This window comes from Primulina eburnea, chromosome 8 (assembly GCF_022965805.1).
Source record: "Primulina eburnea isolate SZY01 chromosome 8, ASM2296580v1, whole genome shotgun sequence".
Classification (NCBI taxonomy): Eukaryota; Viridiplantae; Streptophyta; class Magnoliopsida; order Lamiales; family Gesneriaceae; genus Primulina; species Primulina eburnea.
The window spans coordinates 43,147,592-43,173,407 of record NC_133108.1 but is presented as its reverse complement, the minus strand read 5'-3'; the positions used below and the strand labels follow the sequence as shown (position 1 = coordinate 43,173,407).

Here is a 25,816-nt window from a genome sequence, read left to right as displayed (position 1 = left end):
ACCTTATGTACATCGAACGGACATTTTTCATAAATAATTTCAAACTGTCTCGTCTTACTTGTCACCCTCCATTCCTCTTCTTTTGGTGAAAGCCCTTTGCAAAACAATCACATGAAGCGTGACAAATCAAATTACCTACCTACATAGATTTTATCGGTAATATTTACCCTGCAAAATTAGTAAAATTGTCCGTTGATTAAATTCTTGGATCTGTCCGAAAATGTATACATCACACATAGGGAAAAGGAAAATAAGAAGTGTGGTAAATGAATTTATCGACCATAACCAATATCTATAACGTTAATCGAATCAATAACCTATAACAAACAACTGCAGAAATATATGTAATAATTTATGATACATATCATGTCATTATCGCCATTTTTTCACCCATGAATTTGTAAAAACGTGGTACTGCAACCGAATGCACCCTGACAGCAAATCCGCCGTGATGACAATCGAAACTGGAGTCAACGGATGCTACAAGAACATGCACACCTGTTGTTTAGATAATATGGAACGACTATGTACCAAATCACACAAACTAATAACCGAACGAAATAGATCGTATACATTTACTGCCGCGGAGAATGAGCAATTCTTCTTAACAGGTCACCTGTTTTTGTGTCTATATGCGGCTAATATCACGACCAAACACAAACGTTGTCAACCAATTGACTGCCACATAAAACCTGTTTCTCCAGCTAATGACCCTGGTAAGATATGCTGAGCGCCAAATAAACCAGCTCGGAAATCCTGCCATCGATAGACCTTTTGCTTCCTGGGCAGGAAGATTTATAACCAGGTCAACTCTCAAGGTAACTAAAGAAATTTGATGAAAGTATGTAAAAATTAACCTTGCTCTGCCTAAGGTCTACGAGTGCCTTGTATCTCCCAATGGTAGCCATGCTCCCCAAATGCCTATAAACAAATGATTTTCCCAGGTCAAGTTCTTTTGCAGCATTAGCACGTCCTCCACCAGATTTGCCCACATTATTTAACAACTTGGATAGATATTTTCCCTGCCGCTCTGCCACCTAACAGAAAATGTTCTCAGCATAGTCAACTGCTGAAGATGTAAAACTCGTTGAATATTTAGTCAATGATACTTTTGGCTTTCATGCGGAAGGATGAATGATATACATCAATGTCGTTGTCTTATAGAGGACTTTATGATCTTTCAGCATATATATTTGAATCTTAAAATGCAAATAGAACAGTATCAAACTGAAAAACAATGAGTGGTATAATCTAGTGTAAAAATATTTTGAGGTAAAAAAAAAAGGAAAAAGAAAAAGCAGATTTGAAGTATCCAATAGCTCACTTGGGCCAGGGCGGGAAGAACCGGCTTGCCTGTACTTTCAAGAAAGCCACTGCAGTCACCAATGGCAAATACATCTGGCACAGAAGGGACCCGCAGCCAATCATCAATCCCAATCCTACAGTAGCATGATGTCTAGTTACCACGTAAAAGCAGTTTGGACGATAAAATATGGCACAGATCAAAGTAAAAAGGAAGAATGTTTCAGGAAAGTATGAAATATAGCAAACAATTGCATATAACTAAGAGTCAAAGCGCAGAGGCACTGTTGTATACAATAGGGGACGACCTTGCCCATGAAGCCAAGTGGTACAGAAATATGATGTAAAAAAAAGCAATCATCCCTCAAACGAATAAAGTTCTGGAGTAAAAGAATGAAAGGAAAGCCAAAACAATTTAATCCCTACAATAATATCAAACCTTCTAAAAATTTCCATCTAAAAGTGTATCGAAGTCTAAAATGATAAAGCTTATAGCTGCACAACTTACTGAAAGAAAGTGGCATGGATAATTTTTTTAGTGCCGAATGAATACATACCTTCCACCTGGTGCTTTAGGTACTTCCAGGGACTTCACAAATGGTGAGGGACCGACCCCAGTAGACCACACTAAAAGACCATAAGGAATATCTGTGTCATCGCTCAGAATTATCTTTTGAGATTGGACGTCCTTCACAATTCCATGAACAAGACGAACTCCTGACTGAGAAACCGACGTATCAGATTGATCGAAAAATTAAAAGAAAACCAGTTCCACATGTACCACAACTCTACAAGTGTAGCAGAATAAGGATATAAAGGGAACATTGTTAAAACATCCCAATCCCCCACCTTTCCCAGACACAAACAAGCCCTAAGAAGATGCGTGTAATTGTAAGTTGTTGCAGGGCTTCAGGACTGTGCAAGGGCATTTGAGCAGAAAACTTTAATTTATGATGTAGAACAAATTGGCTTCAAATATGGGAAAAAATATCCGTCGCAATATGGTTGTCCAAGCCCCAAGGCCACAGCATATTCTGCAGTCAGGTAGTCAGGTTAAAATGTATAGGCTTTGTTCAGTTTTGTATTACTTGAAACCTTTTACGTCTCCGTAAATGAAACCAAACAAGGCCAAATCATTTTCATCTGCTTTACCAAAGTTATATTTTCACTTCCTTAATATGATCACTACTTTTAATTCAAAGTTCCATTATTCTCCAAAAATACTTTACTATGATATTATATTCTACTCAAAGACAATAAATGTCACACATCATCGGAACACTAAATGTCTGTGATGTGGCATCACTAATCCAAGATATTATTGAATGCAAATAAAATGAGATGTGCTTTCAAACAACGAGACAAATAAAACTAATTATACATCACATTTTCCAATAAAATCTCTACCCATAGATTTTTTGAAGATATATGTTCTGATTGCTGGAACCCAAACCAAAGAGTACAGTAGATTCATTCCATAAATGTACGAACAATGAAAGGTTTGATTTAAAGTTAGAAACAGACTTCATTAATTTTCACGTTAAGGAAATCAATTCTCTACCAATATATTTCTCAATGTTTGCCCAAAATGATGGCTGTCATGCTTAATTTTAATTTCCAGTCAATAAATGCTATGAATGAATTAAATCATGTGTTTTGAATTAAGAAACAAAAACAAAAATTTCCTATTTTTCATTCTATCATTCATCTCTGATTCTTTTTGTTTACTATATAATTTTCTATAAAGCATTTGTTACGTGTGCCTCGCCTATGAAACCAAAGACCGTGTATCCACCTAAACCAGTCAACAATTCAACAAATGAAAGAGATCAACCAAGCACAAGTTCGAATTCAAGTCCACGTCTAATCTCCAGCTCATAAGAATCTAATAGTCTCTCACACTTTCATCTTCAGATGCAGAATACAATGAAACCACTTATCACATTTGTGAAGCATTAAGGAGAAACTTTGGAATTTCACAAAAAGCGTGTAAAATAAACAAACAATATTTTGTGAAAATACGTATACTACTAGTGTGACCTAAAATCTTGTCTTCCATGCATGGCCATAGCACAAGAAATACATAGATTTATGAGAAATCTCGTCAATGATGGAAAAATTGAGTTGACAGTTAAAAATAAAACCGAAGAAAAAGTAGCAGACCAGCATACGATCATCGAAAAAATTGGAACAATTCAAAAATTTTGTGTATATTACAAATTGAGACGCAGTGTTAAATTTACTTAATTTGCATGTGAAGGATATCAAATTGTCTCCCCACAAAATCTACAATGACAGCCACAATATCTGTGCAAATGGATTGGTGTAATGCTTGATTTCAGTCAGTAGCCAATATAATATACATGCTTGCTTGTTAATTAGTCCATGACTACATGTTAGCACTTGTGAACGTGTACATGTGGGCAGAAAGGAGTAATGAACGCTCCATGGAAAAGTGTTGAAATAGCTATGGTTAGCAAACACTGTAATTATGAATGGAATTCCTCACCTTTGTCAATTGCTTAATTGCATATTTTCGTAGACGGTCATCAAATGATGACAATATCTCACTTGCCTGCAAGGAGACGAGCAACGAGGTAACAAATTAAAAATCGAATTATAAATGAGCTTGACTCGATAAACTTTACCAGAATAGGTGAGAGCAAGAACATAGATGGGATGTAGCCACAGCCTAACCTCAACTAATGTAACATGAATATAATCTTTCACATGTGTGTATCTTTGATGTACATCCTTCATTATAAAGTCACTGAGTTCTCCGCTGAACTCAACTCCAGTGGGACCACCTCCAACAACAACGCAGTGCAGAAGCCGACGCTTTTCTTCATCGGTGACGCCTGCTCAACCCACAGTGAAAAGGGGACGGTCCTAACTATCATACTTCACCTATTATCCCACTTAAACATTAAACTACTAGACTTCTCTTACCTGGAACATCTGACAGCATCAAATTTAGAAGCAATTTCCTCCTTATTTCTTGAGCATGATGAACTTCACGAAGAAAAATCGCATGTTCTCTAGCACCTTTAATACCAAATGTAGAAGCTTCTGCTCCAGAAGCAATTACTAGCTTGTCGTACGAGATGCTGAAGTTCCTCGGATCTACTGTATGGGTCCCATCAGTGACTGTTTGACAGTGAACCTAGAAAGAAAGATTATTTTTCTTCTGTAAATTGCTCAAAACATCACCCAAAGTAATTGTAATAAAAGTCAACATAAGACTTCAAATAACAGAGGTCAACTCCATGTTGGGACAATGATCACAACAATTACATAACATAAATTTATGATTCTTTTGCATAAAATACTAAGATTCCATGCTTGCTCTAAGTACAAGAACCTGAATCAATTATAAACGTGATATCTGAAAATCGAGAAGATTTCCAGCCTTGGGATAAATTTTCATCTACGATTATACAACTCTAAATTTCAAAAAACAGTCACAATGCAATCCAATTTTAGCTCAGACAGAGAATAAATACCTCCCATATAAACATCTAAGAGCCAAAGAAGTAAAAATAATAAATCAAAAGACATTCAAATTTTCGAACTTAACATAGAACTATTTGCATCAACTCTAAGAGAGTAACAGTTTTTATATGTGACAGTGATTAAATTCTAAGATCTTAAAGACTACAGGGCTGTAACACAACAGCAAAAGCTCAAAACCTGATGGTGCTGGAAATCGACGCCAGTGGAATTAGCAAGAAAGAAATAAGAGCCGGGTTCACGAGAAATTGCGGGTTGGATCCTCCCAATGGGCTCCGCCACGGACCTGAACTCAAGTGTGCCGACACAAGTGGAAGCCAATAAGGGAGTGAAAACCATGTGATTCCTGGGGGAGACACAAACAATGTCGTATGTCTTGGTGTCAATATCCTTAATCAGCCTACATCCAGCCCAACCCGAGCCGAGCACAACCACTCTGGGCTTCTCGTCCCCCTTCGTTGGCCCCAATCCGGCATAACTCCCCCCAGAATCAGAGCTAAGATGCCGCAATAGTTGGGCGAGAAACGGCGGAGGAACGGATAATGCTGATGATTTGCGCAGCGGCGATTGTCTAGTGAAGGTGCTGGAGAGTTGGATGAAATTTCTCAACCAAGGCATTGGATTTAGCTTTCTTGGAAAATATTATCTGAAATTGACAGTCAATTTCTTGATGATTCCAATAGTTTGGTACCTGTTCCTTAAATATGGTAGGGGTTTAAGTGTTCTAGAGTAGCGAATTGTTCTTCTTTTTTTTTGCGCTAAAATAAAGGACTTTGGAATGGGTCAAGCGATGGTTGCGGCAAGCTCCGGCGGGTTAAACGGCCGCGAAGTAATAACGACAGTCCATTATTGTTCAAAATTTATAATTAAAAAAAAACAACTACCCACGATCTGGCATCCTTCTTTTTCTTAATATATCTCGATCTTAAGTCGTGTTATCTATATTTTATTTAATAATACATAAAATATATGTAAAAAAAAAAGACATATTTTTCTAAAGTTAAATTAAATTTAATCTCCCAAAAATATTAAAACCACGACATTTGTTGTTGGGTGTATTAATGTACAAAATAAATAATATAAATTTGACACAAACAAAATCCAAGAATTTAAAAACATTTATGTCCACACAAATATTTAATACACCAGAATACATTAACACACATACACGTCCTTTTTCTTGCATTAATATTTTGTAATGGCCAACCCATGCTAGCTAATTAACTACTACTCAAACAATTGATGCTCCAAAATCTTTGGCCTCAAAGTAAATCTCACGTGAAATTATTTTACGGATCATAATTTGTGAGATAAGTCAACTTTATCTATATTTATAATAAAAAATAATACTCTTAAAATAAAAAATAATACTTTTCATGGGTGACCCAATAAGAAATCCATCTAACAAATACGACCTGTGAGATCGTCTCACACAAATTTTTGCCATCAACTAATCATATTAACTTGCTTCCAAAAATAAAAATAAAAATAAAAATCTTGAAATCGAACAATATATAGAATTCAATGAACTCAAAAAGAAAACGATCACAAATCAATTTATTGCCTGAAATTTCTACAACACAGCGTTAGCAAACTATGATAATTCCATATAAATTTGCATCATAATCACTGATCTGTTCACCAATCCATTCTCCCTACCCAGAGCACGACTGTTGAACGAATCCAAATCTTCCATTGCTCAAGTCGAACTCTATATGAAAGTTCTGCATCAAGAAATTGCCCAGAATAATCGACGGCCCGCTTACGAGTTCCGGCCCGAGTAACGTGTTATCAGTCACCATGGTCAAGCAAACAACAAGCTTCTTATCATCTTTCACAACAAAGAAATAGTTCTCCAATGGCAGTCCCATTTCTGCGCCGCCCTTGAAATGGAGCTTCAGTTCCGGCAATTTAATGGCTTCGTGGCCGGTAACATCGAAGCAAGGCCGCAAACCTGTTAAATTCTCCAAGTTTTTAGCCCTTTTGTAGTCTCTAACTTCCTCCGAAAATGCATCTGTTACTGTTTCAAACGCAGCCGGATTCATGTAAGTGAAAGTTGAGCCAGAGTCTACGATAGTCCCGCCATTTCCATTAGAATCAGGAGCCAAGAATTCCTGTGGAAGCTTAACTTTCTTCCCTCCAACACTGATTTTTCTCAGGCCAACGTAGTAGTAATCTCCCAAGGCAACATTTTTGCTGCTGATAGGGTTTTTCAGCAGCGGTGTGTAGCTGAATCTTGGTGTCTTTTTACCAGAAGCAGATTCGCCATCCATGATTAGGACGCTGTTTGTCGGGGTGTTGTCGAATTTGTGCGAGACGAGGCAGTATGAGAATTTCTTGAGGCCTAATTGGTTGGGCATAGAGGAAACTCCGCGGCCGAATCCCGCGACTCCGGCAGGCTGATTCGACGAAAAAAGCGAGCAACCCACAACAAAATTCGGCACTATCCTTTGCGGCAGGCTCAGCGTTTCGAGCATCGCTATACCCCCGGTAGAGCCTAGACCATAGAGCATTAAATACGGAGGACAGATTTGGGTGCAGTTTGATTTCAGCGACCCACAATCTTTACAACCTGATTTGGGATCAAAAGATTTGTGAATCCAACTACATTTGGGATTCAAACATCCAAGAATCCTAACAGACGAGGACTGTCTAGGAATGAAGGAAGAAATCCCAGTTGAAGAAGAACAATTCTTGCAAATGTATCTTTTTGTACAAGGAAACCAAGAAAAGCTGCTGCCTGTGTCCATAACCAACGGTATAGACTGTGGCGGGGTGCCAAATTTGAGAGAGATTGAGTAAGCTCCGCTAAAGGGAAACAAAGGGGTGGAGGAAATTGGGGCATCTTTTGGATTCTTGATGTGGTGGGCTCTGGCTACAGAGGTTGAGGCTAAATGAGTGAGCTTCTGGAATGGATCTGGAAATGTAATTGGGTTAAAAAGTGAGATGGAAACTGTGTTGCTTGTAGGAGAAGAGAAAGCTAAAGAAAAGAAGAAATTTAGCAGAAAAAGGAAGGGGAGACAAGTAGATGAGAAACAGGAAGCCATTGTCATCTGTGTTTAAGAGCTTAATGATGAAGAAACCATAGGGTAGCAGGGGTGTGACATGAAATAAGTGGCTGTTAAAGTTGGCCGTGTGGGGTACGAAAAATGGCCCATATTTGTGGAGCTAAGGCCATCTCCAACCCTGCACCAAAATGGTGTTTTACACCATTTTGGTGCAGGGTTATCTGCTCCAACCAGTAGTGTTTCTTGACGCCAAAATAGAGTAGTGCTACAGTGTTGCACCAAATTTGGTGCAACACTGTAGCAATAGCGTTGGGTTTTTTCTTTTTTTTTAAAAAAATTTTTGTAATTGTTTTTTATTTTAATTTTACTTAAACTTTAAATATTATATAATTAGTTTTATAATCTAATTTAATTCTACAAATGTATTATTTCAAACAATTAATTTTAAAAAAGTGATTTTAAAAAACTTGGATATTTTAATTTAATACATAATTCATAAAGATAATATTATTATGTTAATAAATAATTTGTGATAAATTAGTTTTAGTATTTAAAATAGTATAAAATATGCCAAGAATATCTTAATTATACAGTTATAATTAAATTAATTAATATTTTGTGAAATAAATTATTTGTTGTTAATAAAATAATAGAGAATATTTCGAGAATATTCTTTTAATGTAGAGTTTAGAGTTGATGGGTTGGAGATGAATTTTATATTTGGTGTAAGAATTACACTATTTTAAAGTTAGTGTGACACTAAGATAGCGTAATGGGTTGGAGATGGCCTAAGGTAGCAACAACTATGGCTTGTAATATGACAGAAATGGTGGGTCTTGAATCTCTTGATTGAGTTTTTAAAGAAACGTAATGGGGTGGGTAATTTATTATCTAATTATAAATTTGCCCGTATAATCGTGATTTAAACCCAAGATCAAACGAATTTTGGGACTCAACGTTGCCGATTTAGTTCGAAATATTCGTGTCTTGATTGAGGTTCTTGGACAGCGTGAAGTGTAGCATTTATGATTGGGAGTGACCGTTTTAAATTTAGAGGCTGTCTTTGAGTGCTTCGATTGCAGCGGTGTCCGGACAAAAGCTTCGATTGCTAGCAACGTGTCAATGAAGAAAGAGAGCGCTCACGAGAATAAGGTCAATTGGATAAGTGGTTTTTTTAAAAAAAATAGTGACCCTTTATTTATTTTTCTTTTCTTTTTCAAAGAATCAAATCCAACGGAACTAACAAATATCTATACTATTATATTAAGGATGGACACATGATAGTAACTACCTAAGAGGACACCAAATTTTTTTTCCAATTTTACCATTACATGATATTAATATTACACTTTTGTTTTTTGTTATTTTTTTTCAAATTTCAACACACACTTCTATTTATTTTTTTTATTTCAACAATTTAAATATCAATTTAGTCACCCCATAAATTATCAAATTACACTTTAATCCATTGATAATGATAAAAAAAAATTGTACACACACATCGCGTGTACATAGTCACTAGTATATATATATATATATATATATATATATATATATATATATATATATATATATATACTAGTGAGACGGTCTCACATGAGATTTACTCATCAATATATTGTTCCAATTAATTACAATAATCATCTTTAAATTTGATGTTTACTCATCAATATATTGTTCCAATTAATTACAATAATCATCTTTAAATTTGATGGTTCCAATCAACAATTTGTAAATTTTTAGAAAAATATTATACATAAAAAAAATATTACTCACGAAATATGAGCATATTATTTTTACGAGTTGTGTGCAATATTCACGAGTCGTCTATCTTAAGGAACACCTTTTGCTTTTAAGAGTGGAGACATCCCACGTGGAAGGACCCTTAGACACGTGATTAATCATTTTCATATCAAACCTAAAAAGATGACCAAACTCTTATGTTTGTTGTCTTAAACACACACACACACACACGTATGTATTTCAACCCTGTTTTTATTTTAAAATACGAATTTCATATAATGGGACTTCTCGAAATTAAAAAAAAATCTATATTTATTATATATGACTGGGTTGGTACTATCTGTATTTAATGGACTTTCTTATCGACGAAGTTTTACTACAATCAATAGGAAAGCCAATGCATAAATAAATACAACAGGTAAATAACCTGAGAAACATGCGAATTCCATAGGAAAATCACAATTTTGGTAATCTAACTTGTATGCATGAGTAAAAACATAATTATTTCACGGTTCGTCTTATTTTCTTATTCCGCTTGGCTTGAACATCAGGCAAGCTTGTAGTACGTACACATGCATTTTCATGCAAGTGGGATGGATTCAAGGATCAAGGACAAAACAAGCTCCTTAGATTCGTCGGGGATGCCGTGCCTATCTCCAGTGTGATACATGCATTGTGCTATCCGAATAGCGTTCATAAAACTTTCAGCAACATCCTTCGATATCACAGTACTATTAGACAACATCGCTCGATTAAATTTCTTCGTTGTTTCATGAAACAAGAACTTGACATGATCGCGAGCTACTTCTTCAGAACAATCAGCCTCCTTCATGTAGCATTGAATTGATTTCACAACATCGCCTTTCTTCATTTCATCCTTGATGCAGCGATTCATGGCAAAAACACAGAAGCCATAAATTCGTATGTGTTTGGTCAATTTTAAATTGGTTTCATTTGGAGCATCCAATTAGCTAGGGGGCAAGCACATGCCCTCTTCAAATACAAATAATTTCGGATTTTAAGAAATAGTTATTTTTAAAAAAATATGATCCCATTAGATTATCTAATTATATTCATGCATCGTCTAACCAAGATTCAATGGATCCGCGTATGAGTTTAATTAGTATCCTTACTGGCGAAGTTCCCAAATCATCCATAAGACGGACAGCGACTGCCATACATCGGTTTATGTCCGATACTTGTATGAAATCCTTTACCATCTTCTCTTCTATTGGATTTTCGCAGCAGATGTACAAGTAAAAACTTACCAAAGGGCCGGCTATTGAGACTAAGCCATTTTCAAGAAACTCATGAATGGTTGGAGTGTGGCCACTGGAAATCCACTTTGCTTCAACCAGGTAAGCTTTACAAAGATTTGCCCACTGGATAAAGAGTAACCATTCTTTCAAAATAAAATGAAAATAAAACCCAACATAAATAAATAAAGATCAGATTTGATCCATTGAATTTCAAATCTATTATATATCAAACTAATTAAGCATTTTTCAACTGTAATTATAATGTATTTCAAATACACCCGAGATGATCTCTGTACAAAACATGTACTCAATAAATCTTAATTTTAAATGATAGAACAATTCGCTAAATTCGATTTAGCAAAGTAAAATATGTAATCTGACATGCAACAGAAGATCGAATGGCAACAATTAATGTGAGGAAAACTTAACATACCACTTCTTTTAGGCACGAAACGATGTTGAAACCTTGAGTTTTAAGTACATCGTACGAATGTTGGTTCACGAAGTTGAAAAGCGCGAAAAAACAAATCTTCATGTAGTCTGGGAGATGGTCCAATGCATTGATGTCCCATCTACAAATAAATTTAAAAGGTGACGCAAAAGGTCGTCTTTTATTGATTTAATTCAATTCATTCCAGAGTTTCAAACTTATGACTTCTGCAACAATTAACAGGTTAAAATTGTTTCTTTCAAAAGTTAAGACTTCATAACAAATATTGACAAATTTATATATATTTATCATGCGTATACAGGGATATTGATGCATATATATATTTTATGCTAGCTAATTAACCTGTCAACTGCGAGTGTGAAAAGTTCGAGTTCATCCAAGGTGCCGTAAACGTCGTAGATATCATCAATCAGTGTTACTAGTACAACAAGCTTTGCAATTATTTTTCTGCAATAGCCGAACACTGGTTCGAATGTGATCCCTATGCTCCATATGAAGGATTCCACCAATCGATCCCTCGCGAAACTTAACCTTTCCGCCAGTTTAGTGCTGGCATACCACCTACATTAATATTCATTTTGTACAAGTAAATGTGATATAGTTATTTCATAGCAATGCAATGTTTAATGTTCAAGAAATGATGATTGAAGTAACCTAATATTGTGGTAATTAGATTGATCATGAATCAATTAAGTTTGTTTACCTGGACAACTCTTTCAATTCTTGTTGGTACATTACTTGAACCAAGTTGAAATCCAATTTGGCAAACTGTAGAACCAAAGGATTCGTATCTTGTCTCTTTTCATACATGCTTATGAACCATCTTGCTTCCAATCTCGGCAGTCTCCGGTGTAAGGGAAGATGTTTCATAGAAAGCTTAAAAGCCCCTTAGTATCGCTGGATAAGTTGTGCTTGAAATTCCCATTCTTGTCCACAAAAGTACTGAAAACATCTGGGTATATGAAAATTTTACTTTGTATTTTATCATTAATGATCTTTGTAACAAAATACTTTTATTCAAATAAACATTGCTACATCGTTATAAGTCGTAAAATTATATAACATGCAAAAGTATTCTTATGGACAAAATATTACTTTTTACCCATATGAACATTTAAAAAGAGCACAAAACCCCTATGAAAAATAAATATGCAACCTTTTTAAAAAAAAAAATTAAGCAAAAAAACCCCTCATTTTTCAAAAATTGAAACAAAAATAAATAAAAGTATTTTTATTTTAATGAAAAATTTAAATAACAAACTTAGATTTTTAAGTTAATAAAAAATATTTTCAATTATTACGGATTGTTTAAAAAGAAAAAACTAGTTTCTAATGTTTATTGCCTGATTTCCACAAAATTGCACTGACAAAAAATAGAGCAAATATATGATACATATATACCTTGAGGGACTAAATAGTTATGTTGTCTGAGTAGTCTAAATTTAAGTGCAACTTCATGCAAATCTGTGGAAACCCATCCATCTTTCTCACTGAATAAACCCTCCATAATTTTGTGTATGTAAACTTTAAAGTGGTACGATATCCCAAGTCTCTGCAAAACATCAACAAACTCGATTTGGCCTAAAATTGAATCTTTCCCCATGATTAATTTCTCTTCCAATATCCCTTCAATCTCTTCTTTGAGTTCCCTGGCTGATCTCTCAATGCTTTCTTCTCCCAGCTGAATGCAATGATAATTGAAACTTAATTATCAACCCGATAATTTTTGTGAGACTCGACGACGCAATATAATTAATGCCATTTAATTCGATCTCAGGACTTGTGATTTGTTTCCACTGAATCAAAATGAACGATGGAAGAAAATAGAAGCGATTCCATGCATATAATAAATTTACCTCGTAAACGCTAGTTATTGATTGCAGGTACTCATCATCCCAAAGGCTACGCTTGTAGTTTCCCGACCTTCTTGGAGTAGTCATGATCGATTACGTAGCTTATAAATTATATTTTTTCTGTAATTTAATTGAGTGAGGTGTGAGCATATATATATATAGCTCAAATCAAACTGCATGTTTAAAATAGTGACCACGATATGTATAAAACAAATGGCAAAACTAACCTGCATTAAAAAAAACACATGTAAAATTATGGACTTTATGAATTTGAAAACTGAGATTTATCTTCACAAATAAAAAGGCATCACACACTCGATGACATTGAAAGATGAATGAAACAATTAAATTTCGACCACGACAGGATGGTTGAGGATATATATATCCTGCATGAGAACAAACTTATGGAAATGAATAGATAGGACGGGACGAGAAGGAGGAAGAAAAGAATTATTCGACAACATTCAATTAATTTTCCCTAGTGGCTAGCTAAGCAATAAATATTTCTTATTCGGACAAGAAATAGAAGCGAAATCATGGTTTACATCCAATAAATTCCAAAGATCAATCTAAAACTCGACTCAGACTCTCGACACAACTAATTAAGAAAAACGTGACGCATAATAAAAGAATTAGTAGGGTGTACAAATTGATATTGGCGACCGCCAAGAAAATTTAGATACGTACACGATTTTTTTTTTACTCTCGGCTCCCGATACACTCAGAGCAGTGATACCTCTGTCTTGAAAATATTTGTTTTCAGATCAAGAACTTTAAGAAATTTTTTGAAGTTTTACGTAAGAATTTGAAACTTGAAGTTCGAACATAATAATCATAACAAAATTACTTGAGAATTTGTTCTCCGTTGCACCTAGAAGTCTTGAAGATATAAATATATGGTTTTCTGAATTTTGAAAATTTTTTGAGAAAAGAAAATTTTAAGCTGGAAGTTTCTAAAATTCTTCCGGGGAAGACGAAGAAGACTTCGAATTCTCAATTCAATTAACGTACATGTATTGTGAATTATTAAAAAGACGGTCAATTCAAAATTAATTAGTGGAACCCACACCTAATTATAACATTTGCTCCTTGCATTGCATGTATCGGTATGTTTAAATTGTATTTATTTATTATTATATTTTATATATAATAATTATTATTATGTAGGACCCACAATTAATTATATGGGACCCACATGTTGATAATAATTCCTTTTTATTATTATTGTTTTTAATAATAATAATAATGATTAATGTGTTAATTAGTTATATGTATAATTCGGTATACATATAGCATTTGATTAAATAATTTGTGCACATTAAAATAATTTCAAGTTCGATACATGTTTAGAAATTATTTTTGGATGTTAGATATAATATCAAATATTATGGATAAGTGTTTGATGTATACATGCAAATTAACTATTATGTTTGCATTTATTCTAAAAATTTAAAATACAAATAATATTGAAAAATAATTTTTGATAAATCAATATTCACATTATATTCATATTAAATTATATTGAGTTGTTTATAATTTAAAATGAACATATCAAGTAAGATGTGAATATAATATTTAAAATAAAATGTTTCAGATGTTCAAAAATGAACAAATAATCCTCACTTTATCACTACTCTGATAAAAGAGAAAAACTGATGAGGATCCCACATTTTGATCCTCACTTTATCAGTACTCTGATTGAAGAGAAAAACTGATGGGGAACGTATTTGTTTATATTAAGTAAAAATGTGAATATAAAGTTATTTAATGAAAAATTTTGGCTTATAAAGATTCACATAAATGTGGATAATTAAAGTGAATAATAATTATAAGATGACATGAAAAAACATGATCTGGGAGAGTTCTTCATAGATCGGTTTAAACTGCCTTGATTAGCCACTGGTCTCCCTAAAGAATGTTGCTCTGACTAGGAGTTAGGTATTTAAAGGGCCTTAGCACTCTCTATCTTTCATGGGAGCACTCTTGGAAAGTGTTGATTGTGTTACTAAATATTATTATATAAAGATTTAAGTAAAGTCAAAATTTTTGTCTAGTGATCAATATAATTAAATAATTAAGATTTAGCCACAACACCCTTAATTATGAGAAATTATACATTAAGTCAGTTAAGAATCACATAAAAGACATTTATAAATCAAAATTTATGTCTAGTGTCCGTATAATTTTAAATAATTAAAGTTTAGCCACATCACCCTTAATTATGAGAAATTATACATTAAGTTAGTTAATAATCACATAAAGGACATTTATAAAATCAAAATTTATGTCTTGTGAACCGTCTAATTTTAAATAATTAAGGTTTGGCCACAGCACCATTAATTATGAAAAATTATACATTAAGTAGTCTGGGGGTCACATGAAAGACATATATTAAGAGCATAAATATTTAATAATTTGTTATTTAATGTCTTAGTGATTCTTATAATTTTAATTTATTAAAGAATATTTATAGCATCTTTAATTGAATTAAAATTATACATTAATTTTTAATCACATTTAGTTATAACAGACATAAATTACATAAAATTATTCATCATTTTGATAATACTTTGAGATGAATAATTATGAAGAATAAATATTTTATGCATAAAGAATTTAATATCCTAGTGATTCGTATGATTTTAATTAATTGAAGAGTAACCACAACATCTTTGATTGAATTAAAATTATACATATATTATGAGGATCACATTTGATTATAAGGGATATAATTGAAATTAATTATATTTAAACGTTGAAATTTATCTCACAAGAAATTTCGTTATGTTAAATATAATTAATTAGGATACAATATTGAATTACTTTCTTAATTTATCCACATGGATTAAGAATTGAATATAATTCAATAGTTATATCATTGAGTTGTATGAATCTAAATGAATTAAAAATTCTGTACACAGACAATTTTTTATGTCAGTGATTCATATGTAGATCATGATTTACATGAGTAAAACATGATATATGGTTTATTGCGTCGTTTAATAACATTAGCATGTATTAATTAATTTTGCAGCATATTGTTATTACTCTGATATTAATTTTTTGAAAATGACTTGATTAGTGGGAGCGATCAAATTCAGAATATTGATCATTATGATACTCATTCATCCACATAAGTTATATGTATTGATTGCTATTCACAACATCCTACATTTAAAAAGTGAGTTGTGCAACCAATCATATAAATTCCATAAAAAGTTGGTTCAATTGCCATTTATTTTTAGATGAGTCTTAAAACAAATAAAGTCTCATTAGGCAACATCGAACAACATAAAGAATTATTCTCTAGTGATGATGAATATTTAATATTTCAAGATTAAGAAAACGATATGGATTGAAACATGTCTCACATTAGTGATATTTCAGGTTTTACAATGTTATCTCTTCATTAAGATTTGTTGAGAATGTTGTGGGCCATTATGAATACCAGAAGGTTAGTGGGAGCTTAAATATTATCAGAGTAATATAAATATTTGACCAATAAAAAAAAAGCTGCAAAATGTTTTGGGATACCTTTATGGTATTAAATTTTTACATTCTTATGTGAGACGAATTGACAATTTGGAAAGTGATTTGCTACTTCCACTATTGAGTCAAAATTCATCATTGAAGCACTATTGTGTGGTGTATTTTAAGGAGTTTCATTATTGGCTTAGAATTATGGATTCTATGTCTAAGACATTAAGATTATATTACTGCAATTCAGTTATGGTCTTTATGATTAAAGCGGTGGTCGAATTAAGTATATCGACATAATGTATTTTAAGCCGTTGGAGTACGTGTTAATAAAGTGGTCATTAAACACGTTAGCACTGAATTGATGATCTTTTAACCTAAATGCATGCAAATTTCAGATGTTAAAGGATCGTATGGTAATTACAGGTGAATTTGATTCCATAATAAATTTATGTTATATACATTTGGTTTTGATAATGAAACGCATTCAGTTATGATATTTCTCATATTCAGTTATCTTGCGAAAAATATCAATAAATTTAGACGTCGAATAAACATTGGGTTTATTTATTAAGTTATACAGATTTGAGAGACATAATACATTGTAATACATGGAAGATAATATTCGTTTTAAGATGACTTATCGCCATGATTCATGTATTTTGTTTTCTCCTATGTTAAATGAGATATATGTGTCAAGTGGGAGAATGTAAGAAAAACGTGACACATATTAAAAGAAGTAGCGTGTACAAATTGATATTGTCGACGGCCAAGAAAATTTAGATGCATACACGACTCTTCTTTTTACTCTCGGCTCCCGATACACTCATCGATTGTATGAGAAACGCCTATAAATAGAGACGATTGAGGTCCCTAAACATGTCATACAGAATAATACACCATATATAGAGAGATTGGAGTATTTAGAAGGCTTCAATCTGAGGAAAATTAGAATACTTAAAGATGATTCAATGGCTGGAGGTAACGCTCGATTTAGCTTCCGCATATTTGTTTATCATGTTTATATGCGTGCAGAAACATGATTTTTAGAGAAAATCTCTAACACTAATTTGATTTGACTATGCAACAATTGCAATTATATACCAAAATGGATATTACCCAGCCAGTAGCAGAATGTAATATGGAATTGAAGGAACGTTTGCTGAACATTCTTTCGGATGCTTCAAGCAAAATATTCTCCAATGAGCTGCAATAGCTCGTATTCTAAAAATATTAACACCGATGAATTAAATCGAGTTTGGTTAAAAACCAAGATGAAAAAACTCGAAGTAATCCTTCGTGAAGAAGACTATTATATTAGAAAGCATTTTATCTTATGTAAACAAATAACCGAAAATGGATAGATTAGTTTGTGCAAGACTGTATTTGAGTGGTTGAGAGTGTTTGTGTGTGTGTGAGAACTGAACAAGGATGTTCTCACACAATGAGGGGAATACGCTTCTCATCTAAGCTGATTTATCTATAAAGATTTCCCTCGACTGGGCTGAATGCTTCTCTTAAGCTGATATGACTTTGAAGCGTGCCCTTTCTTTTCTCTCTTGAGTTGTATATATTGTTTGAGTCTTCACTGATTTTCTCTTTATATAGGCAGGAAAACTGATCGTATAGTGAGACTCATTTATTGTATCTGTTGCATCTTGAATTCGTTTCTTGGACTTTGTGTCTCGACTTTTCAACTGCTCTTCTGGAACGTTTTGTCTTTTATGCACTGATGCAACATACATTATCGTCTTTTGACTGGATAATGGCTTTGTACCTTTACGTACAGCTGGATTCCACTTGAAAGTTTGTCTTCATCTATAACTGAAAGATTCTAACTGATGCTTCGAACTGGCCAGTATCAGTTGACTCGTCAGTTGAACTGATTTCACACTTGTTCAGTTGGACTGATCAGTTGGGTTTCTTCATCAGTTGAACACTTCTTTGGCTGGCCAGGCTTCTGAGGTTTTCCTGTTGAATCACCTATCAACTGGACAATCAGCTAGACTGCTCAATTGACGTAACCAGTTAGACTGATTCATTTCGTGCGATCGGCCGTGTCTTTAGTTTTGAGATGTAAACATTTCGTGAGTGATCCTAGATGCTGCACACTAAGGTAGATCATTAGTAACACAATTAACAAGTTTTGTTATAATCAAAATCAAGACTACGAACTTGAAATGTTCAAACAGGAATGCAATACGATATAATTACATGAAAGTTCATCTTCAGAGTAACATCTCAGAGACATCTGCACAATGACAATACCAATGGTGGCCACCGAGCTTATTGTCCGTTCCCCAAAATTAGATCTTGGCAGGTTCACTCTAAAGTCTGGTTTATTTCATCATATTCATGTGGGCATTGCGCCCATGGTAGGATTGATGGCCAAGATTTGCCCATGCATATATAGGACCCATTTTTTTTTTTGAAATTGTATGTGTGACAAGATCTTACCCGTTGAAATGAACTGAGGGTAGTGGCCACATATTGCCCCCATGGTAGGATGAATGACCAAGATTTGCTCATGCATATATAAGACCTTTTGTTTTAAATTGTGTATATGGCAAGATCTTACTCATTGAAATGAAGTGAGATAGTGCCTACATAGGCAGAATATAATAAACCCTAAAATCTAATAAGAAGTTTCAAGACGTACCAATGTGTGGCCAATATTCACTTGTAGCAACTTTACTTAAATGCCTTGTTAACTTATTACAAATTTTACAAAAACGTTTAAAATGTTAGATAACACATCGTGTGGTCTGCAGTTTTTGGTCGGAAGTTTTGAAGCCAAGTCACATAATAAAATGTTAGGTCCTGAATAAATATATATTGGCTTTCATCCGAATTGTTGTATATAATTGAAATTCAATTTCTACTTCCAAAGAAAATAATTAAATTTCTATGTCAAACATTATGCAATTTTTTTTATATCATATATTCATTCATTCAGCTTTATATTTCCATTTCCAATTTCAATAAGCATAAATATTCTTGGAAACTTGTAAAGTTCAGTATTTTTTTTTAATAAAAAAAGTATACATAAAATCAACATGAAATTTCTATTGATTATAAATATTTTCACAGATTTCAAATTTACAATATTTTTAAAACTAATTTTTGAGCCGATGATATAATACATAAAATATTTAGTTGAAAAATTATAATTAGAATTTAAATAGTATTTAGAGAAAAATTATAGAACGACCAAGCCCAGAGTAGCCAGAAAATTTTAAGCAATAGAAACCAGCATACATTATTTTTGGAAGGCTGCGATATTGCGTCCAATAAATTGGACAGCCAATCAAAAAGCCCAATAACAAAAATTTGGGCTTAACAGGCTTGAATAGCCCTGTATGGCCTTGGAAATCAAGAAGCCGAATGTGGCCCAAGAAGAGACTTGGCAACATCCAATTATATTCATTCTAAGTATTTAGCAATAATATCAACACTCTAGAGATTCAATCCTAGTAAGATACTGCAAACTTTCTTTTTATCGGTTTCAAGAAGCTAATAGAAATCTCGAAAGGCTCGTTAATTTTTTAAAAAATTCAATTTCGAGAGCAATGTGTCAAGAAAAATCAATGGAGTCAGAAGTTTCTAAAAGAGTATCCGCAAAAACAATAGAAATATTCGAATCAAAATCAACAGACGTCATATTATATATCGTTGCGAGACGTGGTGGACACATCAAGAACATCATATTTGGAGGTCGATTAGTCGTGCAAGGATAGACTCGTTAGTCCTCTCGCTCTTTTATACTCGCGGTCCATGAAGCCGCCTGCATTGCAGAGTTCATCGTCCAAAAAGTGTTTTCTTAGTGGAATTTGGGAGTTGACATGGGCAGAGGCGGAGCCACAGCCTCTTGTACCCGGGCTTGGTCCATTTTATTATACAAAAATTATATGTAAATTTTTATATAATTTTGGATAAAATTGATATTAGCTCAGGTAGATCAATTTAAATATTAAAAAAAGTTAAAGTTTAACATTCTAGCTCGAGTAGCGTTAGACTTCTAGCTCCGTCACTGGACATGGGATTCATTGACGGGTAAGTTGTGAACATGCATGTAAATACGTACATTGGGCAGTCTAGGTAAATTCTTGTTTGTTTTCGATGGCCATTTAATATATCTAATAATATATCTAATTTCTAGGTTTTGTTGCAAACCATGTAGGGTTGAGGGCCTTGAGGCCAGATTATACAAGCGACTGTACATATATATATATATATATATATTTTTTATTCAGGCTCTATTTTGACAATTATTTATATAAAGTTTTTATAAAATAGCTTTTACAAAAAAAAAAATTAAAATGATTTTAAAAGTTATTTTAAGAATAAATATGTATTTGTACAGCTATTTTATAAAACATCTTTACTGTTATAGGTATTTGAACAACTTTATCTACTATTTTTAAAAAATTAAAAAACATTTCTCAAATATTATTTAAAATACTATGGAGAACAATTTAAGTAGGTTGAGTTGAATTTTTTCGATACATTTAAAGGCGGGCTTAGATGAGCCAAGTCCTATGAGTCGTGGGCCTAGGTGGGATTGGGTTGGCCAACGGGCCTTGGAAGAAAATAAAAAAAAAATGATTTTTTTCACATAATGAAAAATGTGATTTTTTTTGTATTAATTACTTTGTATAAAATGTAAAAGTGTGAAATTAATAGTTAAATTTTTATTGATATTTTTGTAAATATTTGTTTATGAAATGAAAATTTTAATTAATTATAATTATTTTTTATTTTTATTTTTTGTGAGCCGGCTTGCCCCGCCATGGGTTGCTCGTTGGAACGCTGTAATGGTAGCTTGGTCATTGAGAACTCTCTTAATTTCTAATTATCAATTTTTGTGATTTTTGTGCTTATATTTTAAAATGGACTCATTAATTTAGATTCCTCCCTTTTATGTTCATACTTTGGAACAATCAATTTTGAGTGGATATCATATGAGGCCGTCTCACGAATCATAATCTTTTAGACGGGTCAACCCTATCTATATTCATAATAAAAAAGTAATACTCTTAGCATAAAAAGTAATATTTTTTCATGGGTGACCCAAATAAGATATCCGTCTCACAAATACGATACGTGAGACAGTCTCATACAAGTTTTTGCCATTAATTTTTTATTTAAAAAATTGAATAGCCATTTTCATTGAACAAATTGAGATATTTGATAGACTAAATAGCATTTATATATGAGATATATCTAATGACGGTTGGATAAAAGGCCGGCAAATAATCCTTTCAAGCGAACAGTTGTTTACATTTTTATTATGTAACTAGTTACTCGACACACGCGATGCGTGTGTGTACAATTTTTTTTATCATTATCGATGGACTAAAGTGAAATTTGACAAATTATGGAGAGACTAAATTGATATTTGAATTGTTGAAATTAAAAAAATATAAATAAAAGTGTGTGTTGAAATAAAAAAAAAAACAAAAAACAAAAGTGTAATATTAATATCACATAAGGGGTAAAATTGGAAGAAAAGTTGGTGTCCTCTCTAGGTAGTTACTATCAATGCCTCACACTTAATAGATAGTATAGATTTGTATATTTTCTAGGTTGAGTCCAAAATATATTCCAAGTTACATTTTTTTACAATAAGTTGGCATGTATTTCCATTTTTAGTCCCATTTCACTAGAATGCTGATGTCATGTCATAAATTGAATAATTTGATATTGAATTTTAATTTCCTTACATTTTTTATGTCAATTTCAATATTTATCACATTAAATTCTGTAATATTTATCTACTATTTCACATATAACAATGTCCACTCCACATCATCCATTTACTATTATAATGGGTGCTGACCTATGTTAATTGTCTCACATCGGTTTGATAAATAACCTGGGAGTTGTATATATGGGATTGGACAATCCCCACTTGAGCTAGCTTTTGGGATTGAGTTAAGTCCAAATTTCAATCTTAACAACCTATCGTTTTTATTCTTAGTCATATTTTATCGGATGTTAATGTATCATATGAAATGAATGATATGACACTGAACATTGTTGATTTGTGTGCCACCAACATCAGCACTTCGATAAAAATGACTAAAAATAAAAATATGGACTAATTAGATTAAACCTGCAACATGAAAAATTTTAAATGAAAAATGAACTCACATAATCAAAAATATAATCTCATTTTAACAAGTTGTGACTTGTGTAGAATGAAAATGACATTTCTACTGAAAAAATGGCATTTGATTATCTTTATCTACATTTTTTTATTTTTAAATGATTATATCAACTCTAACATAAAAAAAATATTATAAAAATAATTTGTAACTTTTATATTTTAAAATAAGAGTAGGTCTCTTGTGAGACGGTATCATGAATTTTTATCTGTGAGACGGATCAACCCTACCGATATTCACAATAAAAAATATACTTTTAGCATAAAAAGTAATAATTTTCATGGATGACACAAATAAGAGATTCGTCTCACAAAATACGATCTGTAACCCCGTCTCACACAATTTTTTGCCTTAATATAATATCTAGAATTTTACACAGACACCATCTAACATAATTTTTTTTAATGTGTATGCAAATATTGCGTATGTATGAAGACTTTGGGGCTTTTAGTGAATGCAATGATCTCGTGGATGTCTTAATAATTTTACATCTATACCTAAAATGTGAGGCTCGTGATTAGCAATTTATATGGTCCAACTTCCAATTAATACATGTCACATGGCATTGAACTTGGACTCTAATAATTTCTCAAAAATTAGGTCTAAATTATTATAATGGAGTTAATTCATGTCAAGAAAATTCATCATCTTCATTAATTTACTCAAATTGCAAGATTAGGTCTTGAATTCAAATATTGTTTGACTAATGTAAATATATTTTGGGAAATAATATGCCTATTAAGTAGTAACGGACAAATTTCAAATTAAAATAAACATGTAACATGGGCTTCGATGGCTAGTCGATATGGTTTGGAGAGATGGCTTTTAACCTTGTACCGAATTTCCTAGTTATTAGGTCAAAACTAAGATTTTAGACCACTGAATTATTGAGCTTTGTCTCATATATATCAGATATGAAAGTTATATCCATATATAAGAAAATTTATCTGCAAAACTGTATATATGAAGAAGAAAAAAAAAAGCATCTGATTAAAAATTCACAAACAAATAAATTTTTCTCAATCTTATATAAATTTAAATAATCATATTACTTATCATCCAAGAATTATTATAAAACACCATAATTTTTATTTAAAAAATAAAAATAATAATAATAATATCATCTTAAACGTGCATGAATGAGATAATGACATTTTGATAAGTTGTTATATGTCAAACTACTGATATTGTGTCTTTTGATTATGTTGATTAGGTGGACCGTAAAAAAGTGATGTATGATATTAACGAGTAATATTGTCTCTGCTGAAAACATGACCGATTGTAAGGAAAATGTAAGAGCGATATAAGGAATACAAGACAACACCAGCAGATATACAAACAACTCTCCGGACTAATGGGTCTAACAGTCAGACCCATTAGTATTCAGATATGTATATTATGCGTTATCACAAATTGCGTAATAACAATAATTCTTTATCTAGTCATAAGCTTTTGAGCATAACACATATTTAAATATTCATTTACAATTCATTCACGTAGTACATGTACTATTTATTTAAAGTGAAGTTGTTAAATATTTAACCACGATCCCTGAAACAAAGGAAAAAATTATTAAATCCAAAAAGAAATATCCTATAAAAAAAAACAGAAGCTAGATAAATTTATTAAAAAAATATTCAATAAAATGAAAAATCATAAAAAAAGAATATTTAAAAATAATTTATTTTACATAAATATTTACATATATAGTAAAAATTTACTGATAAATACATTCAACAAGTACTCCGATATTTCCTCAATACAAAATTATGCACAAGATTACATTTTTTTATAAAAAAAATGATTCTGAGGGAGATTTATTCTCCAAATCTTCTGGTATATATTATAGAATATTAAAATCAAACACCACAAGAAACTGATTTCTACCATTTATAGAGCGTATACACATGGCATAATTTTATAAACAATAATATTAATTTTAGAAATGTTTTAATTTAATTTGACTTTGAATAGTAGTCCGTATATATAAAGAATTGAGATTAATAAAAATAATAATAATTAATAATTCAAATATATCAGCCTTATCGAAGACTTGGAAATCAATGCATCTTCTATATATAACTTCCCAAGCTACAATAACGTTAGATTTAAGTGTCGATTTCCCTTTACACACCAAAGCACTTTAAGCAAATCTTTTCAAGATTGAATTTAACAAAATCCAAGAATTTCAAGCCACCACTCTTCCCCAAACCTCCGCCCCACCCCCGCCGCCGCAATTGGAAACAGACAACATGTCTTCCGGCCAGAAATGGAAACAGCTCAAAAGCATTTTCACCCCACATGGAGACTGTGGATGCGGACCAAACGCAACAGATATCATCGAGCCAAAACCCAAGTTAAAATCCACCTCCTCAGATCAAAAGCCCAGCCGCTGCCCCTCATCTTCAAACAGCTCCTGGGAGATACACGGCGGCCTGAAGTCCATCACCGACGGCGACGAAGAAAGGACCTCCACCACAGTTTCCCTCGACATCGACATCGACAACTCCCCGCCGCTATACTTCTCGGAAACCGATAAAAACCATCCCAAGGTCTCGAAAACAGTCAGCTCCTGCCCCAAAATCCACGACTGCTTCGCAGTAGTTAAAGATTCCGACGACCCTTATCAAGATTTCAGCCAGTCCATGATTCAGATGATTTTCGAGAACGAAATATATTCGAGAAGGGATCTTCAGCAGCTGCTTGATTGCTTTCTACAGCTGAATTCACCACAGCACCATGAGACCATCCTTCGAGCGTTCATGGAGATATGCAATGGCGGCAGCGGCACGGAGATTGATCGATGATGTGGAATTGAATATTAATTAAATTGCTTAAACTGCAGGCATATATTTATAAAGTTTATCACAAGTTTGTTCAATTTGTGAATTTGTTGAAGATGTTAATATGTTGCTAACTCTGAAATTTTTAATGAACAAGTGGTTGGCTGTCTCAGTTCATCATTAATCATGTACGTAGGTTCATTTCTTTCTTTTTAATTTTCTGAAATTTGATGTCGGCAATCGATAGATTTATTCAAGAATTG

The 25,816-nt window shown here is 32.7% G+C and overlaps 4 protein-coding genes across 5 annotated transcripts; 1 reads left to right on the top strand and 3 right to left on the bottom strand.

Moving 5' to 3' along the window:
- Positions 1 to 241: 241 nt before the first annotated feature.
- On the bottom strand, positions 242 to 5,679 carry LOC140840028 (internal alternative NAD(P)H-ubiquinone oxidoreductase A1, mitochondrial-like). 2 transcript variants are annotated; one of them, XR_012119839.1, is made up of 9 exons: positions 4,993 to 5,678; positions 4,252 to 4,465; positions 4,000 to 4,160; positions 3,812 to 3,877; positions 1,860 to 2,023; positions 1,325 to 1,439; positions 858 to 1,037; positions 574 to 781; positions 242 to 480 (listed from the first exon to the last, which is right to left on the bottom strand). XR_012119839.1 is itself a non-coding variant. In XM_073207106.1 (9 exons), the coding sequence occupies exons 1-8, from the start codon at positions 5,428 to 5,430 to the stop codon at positions 629 to 631; spliced, it is 1,491 nt and encodes a 496-aa protein (XP_073063207.1). In that variant the 5' UTR covers positions 5,431 to 5,679; the 3' UTR covers positions 242 to 480; positions 580 to 628. The 2 variants fall into 2 exon arrangements, 1 of the variants encoding a protein (XP_073063207.1); XM_073207106.1 differs by having other exon boundaries at positions 580 to 781; positions 4,993 to 5,679.
- A 625-nt stretch (positions 5,680 to 6,304) lies between these two features.
- On the bottom strand, positions 6,305 to 7,943 carry LOC140840027 (probable aspartyl protease At4g16563). Its single transcript, XM_073207105.1, has one exon. The coding sequence runs from the start codon at positions 7,863 to 7,865 to the stop codon at positions 6,468 to 6,470; it is 1,398 nt and encodes a 465-aa protein (XP_073063206.1). The 5' UTR covers positions 7,866 to 7,943; the 3' UTR covers positions 6,305 to 6,467.
- A 2,006-nt stretch (positions 7,944 to 9,949) lies between these two features.
- LOC140840026 ((-)-alpha-terpineol synthase-like) lies at positions 9,950 to 13,267 on the bottom strand. Its single transcript, XM_073207104.1, is given in 8 exon segments — positions 9,950 to 10,440; positions 10,697 to 10,945; positions 11,256 to 11,394; positions 11,616 to 11,834; positions 11,977 to 12,148; positions 12,151 to 12,225; positions 12,675 to 12,954; positions 13,130 to 13,267. Coding segments are annotated over 8 exon segments (1,515 nt in total). The 5' UTR covers positions 13,214 to 13,267; the 3' UTR covers positions 9,950 to 10,143.
- Positions 13,268 to 25,022: 11,755 nt separating this feature from the next.
- LOC140839309 (uncharacterized) lies at positions 25,023 to 25,577 on the top strand. Its single transcript, XM_073205948.1, has one exon. The coding sequence runs from the start codon at positions 25,023 to 25,025 to the stop codon at positions 25,575 to 25,577; it is 555 nt and encodes a 184-aa protein (XP_073062049.1).
- The last annotated feature ends 239 nt before the right edge of the window (positions 25,578 to 25,816 follow it).